Raw genomic sequence first — 12,223 nt, forward strand, 5'->3', positions numbered from 1 at the left:
ATAGAAAGTGGATTTGAATGATGCTTATTTAATCTGCATCCTTATTGTCCGTTTTAGGATCTAACCTGTTTTCTTCCCAGTGTGTGTACATAGACTATCCATTCCCCCTTAAATTCCTCCCAAAACAATCATGCATTTGATCTTCATAAGGTACCCTCTTCCTTCTCTGATCCCCGGCCAAGATAGGTGAGTCTCTTCTATTATCATGAAGACTCCTTAGGCTTCTCCGCAATTACCCTTAGTTAAAACTCCCTGCCCAATTCAGGTCTCCACAGAGATCTGTCTAGAATTAATTATATTATTTCTACCCGATTTCCAGTCTATGACCATTGTATCATTACACAATATTGTAATTTTCGTATATTGACATCACATGTTAGTACCCTATACTCTCCGTCACCACTCTAAGATGGCGACGGCCTGTGTATTTTCACCACTTCCGGTTTTTTCAAACCGGAAGCCCGGTATCGAACAGGATTATCTAAACATTCGGTCAGGACGCCTCTTGACCTACTTGCTATCCGACTCGATAGAGGAGTAACTAAGCATTGTGCTGTGATTACCAGGTAAGTTTCCGACCGCCCTAATGCCCATTCGCTGCCCTAAGGACCCCTCCATCCCTAATTTTTCCCGTGTTTATTTCCCCGTTTTCTTTTTTCCTCTTTGCACAGAATAACTGTTTTCCATGACGAACTTACTACAAGTTGGAATTATAGAAGTATAACAATATCGGTAAGCCCCTTTAAATAAGTTTCATCTCAATCGGCTAATAACTCACTCGAGGTGCCCGTGGGATCGCATGTGGCGTTTTTTTTTTTAGGATATCTCTCTGGTAACACTATAATAAAACATCTCACCGCTTAAGCTTGGATCTCTTTACCTGGCATAGACGGTACATTTATTTTAGAGTTTATTTTCTTAGTAAGCTGCATTTTCCCGTTAGCACAAAAATTATACAGTCACGGTTTGATTATAAATATCACTAATACTTTCTGTTTTCAGTGCACGGTTTTAAGTTAAGCATGTCAAAATTACACACTTATAAGGGAACTTGCGCCACGATTGTAGTGCACGTATACAAGCCAAGCATAATGCGAATTTTCACTTTCAAGGAAAATAGAACTTTTATTAAATCTCTTATTGGCTTTACACGGGACCATTTCCTGCACTGTTCTTTATGATTATAATTCCCGTTTAGATCACCATATTAAACTTAGGACCGTCCATAAGGCTTCTAGCTCTAGCACTTCGAGTTATTTTTCTTTGCCCTTTTTAAATCCCTGTACCGGTTACAAGTTCCTCATTTTGATTCCTTCTTTTTGTTATCCATATCTACCATCCCATTTATTACCACCATTTGGCTTGCCCCGCTGGAAATTATTATTATTATTTCACCTGAACTACGCTATGAACGGATACTTGGAACATGTAACTGTTTTCTACCATATTATATTGTGCTTTAAACATAATTGTTTATACTGCAATTTTCATCTTGATGTAACAATGGGCATTAATGTACACGAATGGTTTAATATGTATATATATATATATATATATATATTTTTTTTTTACATAATACTTCTTTATATAATGTTTTTTACGATTGTCCAAACATGCAATATACCCATTTGACCACATTCCAATATACGTTCCTGACATGTAATTATTCTCACTACCCATATATTTATATTCAATTTATATATGGATGATTTGACTTTTGGTGAATTAATTTATGATTTGCTGTTGATCACCTGTCTGCCTTAACCTGTGGTTTCTTTCGTTCTTCTGTTGCAACCTATATTGTATGGTGTATATGACTATGACTCATATCTTTGTTGCATATAATTGGATGACTTGCTATTTTTAATGTGTTATTCACTCATGGTTCTTAAATGTGTCAACCGTACCTTTTGAACTATGGTAATCATATTATTGTAAAAATATATATTTTTGACAATTTAATTTTGCTTATACTACACGTTATATCGCTTTTATTCTGACCATCCCCCTTTCACTCTAACCACTCTGAACATTTCCCTAACAGCTAAACTTCTTTAACCCATCACACACTTTCTTCGTTCGCTTTTTCTTGCATCCTCCCCCTCTTTTTTCCATCTCGTCTCTCCCATTGCCCACTTTTCCTCGCCCTCTTTCTTTTCTTCACTTTTCTCTCTCTTTTCTTGTCATTTTCTTTGTCACCATTTTTCTGTCCTCTTATCACTATTCTCAACTTTCTCTCGCTCTACCAAACTGGTTTATTACACGGTTTTAACTTTCACTGAATATTACAGCCCTGAGGAAGCCCCAGGCCTGCTGGCCGCTTAGGGGTGAAACACGTGTTGGCTGTACACTCTGATGTGCTAATAAACACGTTCTGCACCAACTCATGTGATTTTATTGGAATTATTCCAAAGAAGAAAGATTAAAATCTTCAAGCCCTAGCACAACCTTTTATATTAAAAATACTGCAGATTGATATTGTGACATATAAACACAAAAATCTTGCTTAGAGTTTATAACACCTGTTTGAATGGTTTATAATTCATTAATGATCTAAACCATATATGCTCCTTTTCCTGCACCTGGCAGAAATCAGAATTGATTTTGGAAAGATGTACTGTTGTTGCATAATTTGACTATTGTTTTCTCTCCAAACAGAGCAAAAAACCTACAGAGAGCTCTCCTGAGGTAATTCTGTCAGTATTTATCATATGTTTTTTTTTTATATATATATATTTTTTATTTTGTTCTCATTATTAGAAGTTGTAATTGGAGTTTTTGGGGACCCTTGCAACCCTATTACGACCCATGTCTGCCCCTTATATATGATCTGGGCTAGGGGAGATTCTTTCTATGAGTTGTCAGGGTCCCTTTATTTCCACTACCATGACTGCAGGGAAGGAGCTGCAGGACTGAGCTCCAGGTGTCGGGATCACTAGCTGTGTAAATCCTGACTCGACCGAGTTCCTCCAGCCCCCCCTGAAGAAAGCATCGACTGCCCTGCTCACCGGGCCAATTTCAAACGGGGGAGCAGGGGTCAGCGACGCTGCTACAGAGGCGAGAGTGATCCATGCCTCGAATTTCCATCCTCAGAGCTCCTCCGCAAGCGAAGCTTCCCTCAGACACCCCCCATTCCTGACCCAGCGAGTGCCAAAGGCCAGACGATGAGGGTTGCCAGAACTGGATCGTCAAGACACTCTATAGCCCAGAGTCCAAACTCTGACGCACAGCCGCTGCAAAGCAACTGCGTCTGACTGAGCAATGGCCGCCAGTCAGACACAACAGTGAAAAACAGCCAGTAATAAGGCCATACGAGGATCCCTGGAAGCCTAGATCCTCCAGACTTCAGCAAGACCGGTCATTTTCGACCCCCAACGATAACCAAGACGTCCTGAAGCAGAAGCTGAGCCTCGGGACACAACACATTGAGTTCTCGCTGCCTGACCCTGCAATGGGCGCCATGACTGGGTAATGGCCGCCAGTCATAGAGGTACCAGTGAAACCAGCCATACGAGGACCCCAGGAAGCCTGGATCCTTCTGACCACAGCAAGGCGGGTCATTGTCGACCCTCGATAAACAGGATGCCCCGAAGCTGGAGCGGAGCCTCAAGACTCAAGACATTAAGCACTCTCCTTTCCTGACCCTGTAATGCCCGCCATGAAAGTTCATCATTAAGGCCTCACGAAGACCACACGAGGCTTGGATTCACCCTACTACAGTAAGGCTAGACCTGCTTGACCCCCGACAATTAACAGGCCGTCCCCAAACAGGAGATGAGCCCCGAGAAGCAACATAGTACGACCCCACCGTGCCGGACCCCGTAATGGCCGCCATTCTCCCTAACATTCAAAATTTTAAAAGAAAGAAATAAAGCTCCCACCAGCAAGGACAGCCTTCCGGCCCTGCAAGTCGACAGCTCCCTATCCCCAGCTCCTCAGGGCACAGGAGTACAGGACTGAATCGATCCTGCGAGGGCTACCCTGAGTACACTAAAGTGCCTGACACTATGATGGCCGCCCTATGTTGAATGAACTGAGCTTTCCTGATTACCCATGGGGAGCCATGAAGATCTCGCCTAAACTAAGACTGGCTGTAAGATGGTCCCGATCCAATGCCCCTTCAACGCTCCGGACTTCACAACAAAGACTCACATGACTGTGTAAGCAGCCTCTAGACGCCTGTCCAATAAATGCCCACCTGGGCATCTCAGAACCACCGTCGCATCTCTGCAGAGGTGTCCCTGCCACCCATAGAGAATACCCTTAATGATTCAGGCCCACTTCACAAGATCCCAGCCTAGCACAGACTCTCAAACCTGGTCCTAAAGAAGCCCTACTCCGCCTGCAATGCGCAAAACTGGACCCTTCCTTCACACCCCTAAGGGAACCCGCCTTTCTCAGAACCCAGACAAAATGCCTCCGGCCACGCCTATGGTTGCCACCCCTCGACCACCGAATTACCTAAAACCCCATGGGCCGAACTCCTTCGCGATTACTTTCCCTCCCAACCTCTCAAGTAAAGCGAAGAGACTCTTCAAACATAGACTGATCTGACAGCCCCCCGAAACTTTATTTGTAGATACCTTCCACTGCTCCTTCAAAGGGCAGTTAAAAATGGGTCTCACCTTCCATACTTGACCTGACCATTGAATCACCGTCCTCGATACACATCTTCACATCTCCAAAACTACCATCACATCCCATAGCAGCAACCTGACGACCTTGCTCCCGAATCTCCAGACGCTGAGCGGTAGCATCTCCATAACCATCTACTCGAATGGCACTGTCCTGATACCGGCTAATAAAGATAATGTCGGGGTCTTCGACTCCCTCTTCCTCTCGCTAAAAAAGGCACCCTTGCACACTATTCGGCCCGGACTGACCCCTCACTGCCCTCCAGTGAGCCTTCCCCATCAGGTGAGGCGCCAGACCCTTCTCGCGTCCTCTTTAAGAACCTCCTCCCCAGCCCAACGAGTCACCTCCCGCAACTCGGCACCTCCGAATAATGATCACCCCCAACCCCCTTCAGCGGTCGACCCTCCCACCCCTGCCTCTTCTCTCATCCCAACCAGCCATCCTGGAACGAGCATTACTCCCAAGCTCAGTCTCCCCCCAGCCCTTCCCCGCCCTCAGGCCACATGAGCCCTACTCCACGTTATGAGCCAATACTCCTCCTGCTATGACCCCTCCCAGTGACAAACCAGGCAGCCCCTTCCCCAACAGTCACCCTGACTGGGACCCAACCCCCTCCCCCTCTCGGCAATACTGCCCCAGACACCCCCTCTCCCACCTTGGATATCACAACCCATCGCCTCAACCGCCTGGAAACTCTGCTGGAAATCCTGATCCTAGGCCTGAACGAAACTTTATCCAACCTGGTCACGATCAAAAAGCCCACCCAACCCCCTACCGCACCGCCTAATACCACCCAACCCTGTCGTGCCAAGGTACCGCCAACCAGCATGCCCCCAGCCCTTACCAGGTCCCAGCCATCGACCAACAGATGGGGGATGGCGAATCACTCTTAGAGACCCAGAAGATCAAAAGCCGCCCTTTCCCCTCGGGAAGTGGCATACCTAGCCTCAACTTACGACACTACCGGTAGAGAACTCCTTCCACCGAGAGTCCCTAGACCCCAAGCTCATCTAACTTCTCTACCTAGGGGCCCAACTACTAAGACTCTGAACAATGAAGGATCCCCCATTGACTGCTTGCTCCTAAATGGCAGATCAGCAACCGAACTAGCAGAAGCCATTCTCTCCCATGATATAGACATAGCATTCATCACGGAGACCTGGCTCAATAATCTCTCTTATCCCATCATTGACAGGCTGGTCCCTCCTGGATTCACATTGATCAACAAAGACAGGATAGCTCAAAGAGGAGGGGGCCTAGCAATCATCCACAAGAATAGCATCTCCATCACGGAAACTTCCTCCTGCCTTTATAACTCCTTTGAATGTCTCTCAGTCAACATCAAGACAAGCGAGAACAGACCATCTCTACTCCACCTCCTGTACCACCCCCCAGGCAACTCCTCCGAATTCGGAGAACACCTTTCTGACTTGATTGCCCATTGCTCTCTTGGAAACTCAAATAATATTATTCTTGGTGACCTTAATCTAAGATGGAATGAAACAAAAAACCCGCTTATTCAAACCCGAAACAACCTCCTACTAGAAAACAACCTCACCCAACACTGCATCAGAAGAAAGTTACCACAGAGGAGCAACCCTTGACGCTATTATTGCCGAAAGCAATGCAATCACCATCGACCACATCCTTCCAGTAGAAATTTCCGATCATCACATCATCCTTTTTCACATCCAACAATCGGTCCGAACTCAACACCCCTTGCAGGCCCCCCCCCCAATGGATTAGGAACACAGCACAGATGCCGCGATCTGATCTAGAAGAAAGAATAAGCTTGCTTCTCCCATCATCACTGATCCCCTCTCAACTAGCGAACTCACCTCTCTCTACAACTCTAATATGAAGCACACCCTGGACCAACTTGCCCCTTTAAAACTAAAGAAAAACCAGGAGCATTCCAACCAGATCATGGTTCACCACTGACATCAATGAAGAAAGAAGACACCTAAGAGCCTCAGAATCTGGAGGAACAATCCCACGCCCTACATCGCGAGCAACTCCAAACAGCCCGCAGGAATTACAAAAAACACATTAAGAACAAAAAGACTTATTTCTTCTGCTCTGAGCTGGACAACGCTAAAAACAGACCCAAAGAGCTCTTCAATATCATCAGGAAACAAATCTCTAAACCAGTGGCCTCCGCAACTCAGGCATCCAAAGAACGATGTGACAACTTTGCCACCTGTTTCAATGACAAAATCGCCAAGATCGATCTCTTACTTGGCTCTAATCTCACTCCCTCCACTGAGATCCAGACGGCCAAAACTATCAATAGCGCTTCCTAGAACCCCCCCTAAACGCTGGTCTTGCTTCACTCCCATTCAGGAATCAGAGATAGTTAAACTAATCTCCAACACAAAACCCTCATCCCACGCCCTTGATCAGCTACCCACTCAACTGACCAAGGACTTGAAGCTCTTCCTAGCCCTACTATGGTGCAAGCTCACTGAGATCAGGAGTCATACAAGATTGCTTGAAAGTCGGTCAAGTCACTCCTCTGCTTAAAAAAGCCAGGACTAGATACTGAGGATCTGAATAACTTTAGACCTGTCTCAAACTTACCTCTTTTATCCAAAATCATGGAAAGATGTGTACTTCCTCAACTGACCCAACACTTTGATAACATCAACCTTCTAGATGCCCATCAGTCGGGCTTCAGAAAAGGCTGCAGCACCGAAACCGCAATCCTCAATGTCATAGATGATCTACATAAGTCACTTGACACGGACCAATGCTGCCTTCTCATCCTCCTGGACCTATCGGCTGCATTCGATACAGTCGATCACAATCTTCTCCTCAAGGTTCTACAAGAAAGGGTGGTCTTGAAGAGACGGTCCTTCTCTGGTTTTCCTCCTTTCTCAACAACCGCTCACAACGAATAAAAATTTAAAATGTTTGAATCAGACCTCCACCCCGTTACTAGGGGTGTTCTACAAGGTTCAGTGCTCTCCCCTCAGCTTTTCAACATTTACATTGAACCCCTCACCTCTCTACTCAGGAAATCCAGCCTACCTTTCCACCTATATGCTGAGTTCATTGCACCCTTCATTTTGAAGGCAGCAAACTTTAAGTGGAGGTTCAAATCACCAAGAATTGTAGAGGACGATCAGAATAACATCTGCCGTACCTTTTTGTCTGAATTGGGGGTTTTAAGTTTACGGCTATGTAACCTGGGCCATTCTCACAGGGCGGGACATCTTCTTGATCCAATTTTGTCTAATCTCAGTTATGACTGCAGTATTCCTGCATCTCGGTTAGACTGGTCCAACCATTTTTTAATCTAATTTAATTTACAGTGTCCTACATCTAGGGTAGTAGACTCTGGGATAAGCTGAACATGGAGTCTCTTAACACTCTCCTGGTCACTAGCATACCTGATACCACTTTATCCGTGCTCTCATTAAATGCTTCTGTTTCGGAGTGGCTAACCACGGCCATTGATACTTGTTTGCCCCTTGTGTCAAAACGTAGTTTCACACATCATCATCCTGCCCCATGGTATACAAACAACCTCAAAATCACCAAGTCTAAGTGTAAAGCTCTAGAGAGAAGATGGAGGAGATCGTACTCTCCTACTCGCAAAGATGCTTATAAAGCTGCTCTCAAAAGTTATCACTTAGACTGCAAAACGGCACGCACCTCGTATGTTACAAGTACAATCACTCAGGCATCAAACCGTCCCCGGGCCTTATTTTCTGCAGTAAAGAAGCTAGAAGGTTCCAATTCTACCCCCCCCCCTGTTCTTGACGAAAGTCAATGCAATAATATCTCTGACTTCTTTATCCAGAAGGTTGAACTCATTCACAGGTCACTTTTGGCTTCTCCCTCCTTGTACAGTATGACTTCTTCATCTGATCTGATGAATTGCAGCACTTCCAATTTGACAGCTAAACTTTACTCCTGGGATCCTTTCAAAACTGCTTAAATAGCTTCAAGCCTGGCTCTCCACTTGACCCTTTGCCTATTAATATCCTACGCCAGCTCTCTTTAACATCTAAAGGCGTTGTTATAGAACTTCTCAATGCCTCTATGCGGGAGGCTTCGGTTCCCCCCCGAGTGGAAGCGGGTCATGGTTGTCCCTTTACTGAAAAAGGCTGGAGCAGATTCTTCTGTACTATTGAATTTCAGGCCTATATCTCTGCTCCCTGTATTTTCCAAAATTTTGGAAAAACATATTTATACGCAACTGACTGAACACATAGAAAAAGTGGGTTATCTCCATTACTCTCAATCCGGGTTCAGAGACAATTTTTCTACCGAAACTGCTCTGCTTGGGGTCACTGAGAAGTTGTGCCAACATCTTGACCGAGGGGAAACAGCGGCACTCATTCTATTAGACCTTAGTGCCACATTCGATACCGTGTCACATAACATCTTGCTTAATGCCCTCAGGTCACTTGGGCTCGATAGCATCGCCTTATCTTGGAATTTGGAATTTGGAATTTAAAACATTTGTAGAGCCCAGCGTTCACCATACGGTTTCTTGGCGCTATAGTAGTGGGTCCAGCAGCTGAGGGCAGAGTAACCAGGCACAAAGGAAAATGGGCAGGTTACGAAGGAAAAGCCTGTCGAAACAAATGTTTTTAAATCTTTACGGAAAGATAAATATTGTGTGGCCAAGCGTAGGTGATCAGGGAGGGAGTTCCAGAAAGTGGGAGCCAAAGTTGAAAAATTGGCTCCACCCCACTTTTTACGCTTAAAACGTGGAATTTGCAAAAGGGATTTAGAGGAGGAGCGAAGCTCTCTGATCGGGACATAATCGTGGATCAGAGCGGAAATAAAAGCGGGGGCAGTGCCCTGGCGAGCCTGAAAAACCATACAGCCGGCTTTGAAAAGGGAGCGTTCCTTAACAGGGAGCCAATGAAGCTCCTTTAGGAGGGGTGTGGAATGGTGAAAGCGGGGGAGACCATACACCAACCGGGCTGCTTGGTTCTGGATCATCTGGAGCTTCCGCAGGCTGTATGCAGGGATGCCGATGTATATGGCATTGGCATAATCCAGCCGCGAAATCACCAGTGCGGACATGATCAACTTAAGTGCTTGGGGGGAAAAGAAACGGGAGACAGTGCGAATGGTTCGAAGAGTGAGAAAACAGGAGGAAACAACTGAACTGATTTGTGAGTGTAGAGTGAGTTGATTATTCATTTTGACACCCAGGGTTTTGACTGTGGAAGAAGGAGTGGGGGAAGTACCAAAAGAGGAAGGCCAGAAAAGAGAATTCCAGGGACTGGAAGAACCACCAGTGAGAACCAACTCGGTTTTATCCGGGTTCAGTTTGAGATGGTTGTGGTTCATCCAGTCCCTGATGAAAATCATAATAGATTGAAAGTTTATGATAGAGAGGGGTGAGGAAGAAAGATTGAAGATGAGCTGGAGGTCATCCGCGTAATTGTACACGGTGACCTCCAGCTGCTGAAGTGCAAGGATTAGAGGAAAAATATAAAGGTTAAACAATAAGGGAGAAAGAGAAGAACCCTGGGGGACACCACAAGTGACTTGTAGAGGTGTGGTAGTGAAATCCCCCAGCCGAACCGCCTGGGTGCGGTCCCTCAGGAAGGAGGAAAGCCAGACCAGGGCTGAGCCCTCTATTCCCGCCGCCCTGACACGCGAAAGTAGGATGGTATGGTCCACCGTGTCAAAGGCGGCGGAGAGGTCAAGGAGCACCAGCGCCTGATGATTGTCGTGATCCATACCCTCCTTGAGGTTGTCCAGGACCGACACCACGACCGATTCGGTAGAGTGCCTGGGACGGAAGCCGGCCTGGCGAGAAGCTAAGCCTCCATTTGCTTCTACGTGGGCGCTGAGTACCGAGGTGACATGGCGCTCAAGCAACCTTGCCCAGGTAGGGTAACAAAGAGATGGGGCGGTAGTTTGCTGAGATAGAAGGGTCAGCGCCGGGCTTCTTTAAAATGGGCACTATTGTGGCTGATTTAAGAGCGGGAATCACCACTCCCTGAGTAAGAGAGCTATTGAGGAAAGTGATGGGGGGCTGGGGACAGGCAGAGTAAATCTGTTGTAGGATTCTTGCCGGACAGATATCTGCCGGAGAACCCGATTTAACTTTCGAGAGTATCACTAAGAATGCTTCCTCAGTAATGGGGGGAATGACATTAAGATAGCTTTGAACAGTGGGCGGGGAAGGATCAACAAAGGTAGAGGAGGGGAGGGGGATGTTGGCTTTGATGGTTACAATTTTATCCAAAAAATAAGTATTTAATTGATCACAAAGGAGCAGGGTAGGGGGGATTTGGGGTGAGACTCTATCGGAGAAAGCTAGGTCGTTCACTATGCCAAAAATCTCCCTAGGTTTATTTTCTGCTGTCATTATTTTTGTTGAAAAATAGATGGTTTTGGCAGCTATAATAGCTTTTTTATACTCAGTAAGAGATGTTAGATAGTGAGTTTTTAATGAGGGGCAGTAATTTCTTCTCCATTGCCTCTCTGCTTGCCGTACGGTCAGTTTTAGATCTTTTAGGTGGTCAGTGAACCACCTGTTGGAGTCCTTGGATCGACGGGTGGAAATACGGCGTAGAGGAGCGACCGAATCACAACCTCCAGCCAGCCAGGTATTAATAGCAATGGCTTGAGAGTTGGATGAAAGATCAGAAAGGGTCGGACAGGAATTCCGAAGCAGGGAGTTCAAGGAGAGAAGATCAACTCGGTTCCAATTCCGCGCCCAGGTGTTTTTGGCATGTGGAACCTTGGACACCGAGTTGAGAGAGATGGAAAAGGAAATAAAGGCATGATCGGACCAAGGACAGGGGGATACAGACACCAAGGAAACAGGGAGATTGAGGGACCAGACCTGGTCAAGTATATGACCGTGAGAATGTGTGGGGACGGAAATGTGAGGGACAAAGTTAAGGGAAAGGAGAGATTCGGTAAATTCTTTAGATGCGATGCACTCTAAAGGGTCCGAAGGCCAGTAGTTAAAATCGCCTAGCACTAGGACCGAGGCGTAGTTGACCGCCAGAGTGGCTAGGAGGTCTTGAAATGCTGGCAAAAACAAAGATGAAGGCTGAGGTGGACGATACATCAATAGGCATGTGATAGGAGGGGAAAAAGAAAGGGAACGGACTACAAAGAATTCGGTAGGGGGGATGGGAGGGAAGGGAAGAAATTGAAAATTAAATTCAGACCGAGCAATTAAAGCCACACCACCACCTATCCTGCCTGCAGGGCGGTCGGCGCGCAGAGCAACATAGGAAGGGGGAGGGCAGCCAACAACGCGGGAAGGGAAGAATCACAAAACCAGGTTTCGGTCAGGAGAAGTATGTCAGGCTTCTCGGAATCAAGAAGGACAAACAACTCATGGTGGTGTTTGACCGCCGACCTGGTGTTGAGCAAAAGAACAGATAATGAGGAAGCAGGGGAAGAGGGGTCAGGCGTAGGAGAGCATAGCGGTAGAGAAGCCGGTGGGGATATCATCGGTGTAGGCATAGATGGAGGGACAAGCCCTAGTGAGGCAATGTGACTGCGGACAGGCTCAGAAAGTGGCCAGTGGCCCTGGAGGGTGGTAAGCTCCTCAAAAGAGTACGATGTGAAATTGGCATGAGGACGCGCCCCTCGC

General features: G+C 46.3%; 1 protein-coding gene across 18 annotated transcripts in view; it reads left to right on the forward strand.

Annotated features, from left to right (window-relative positions):
* The window catches only part of PPFIBP1 (PPFIB scaffold protein 1), a 978,725-nt gene that overhangs the window by 594,271 nt on the left and 372,231 nt on the right, over nt 1-12,223 (forward strand). For 16 of the 18 annotated variants that reach the window (XM_078674144.1, XM_078674143.1, XM_078674142.1 and 13 more), the window contains one exon: nt 2,659-2,688. The exons of the other annotated variants lie outside the window; for them this stretch is intronic. In XM_078674144.1, the coding sequence (XP_078530270.1) occupies nt 2,659-2,688 (30 nt within the window). The remainder of the gene's footprint in view (nt 1-2,658; nt 2,689-12,223) is intronic. 18 annotated transcript variants of the gene reach the window in all.

Source organism: Lissotriton helveticus, chromosome 1_1, assembly GCF_964261635.1.
Source record: "Lissotriton helveticus chromosome 1_1, aLisHel1.1, whole genome shotgun sequence".
Classification (NCBI taxonomy): domain Eukaryota; kingdom Metazoa; phylum Chordata; class Amphibia; order Caudata; family Salamandridae; genus Lissotriton; species Lissotriton helveticus.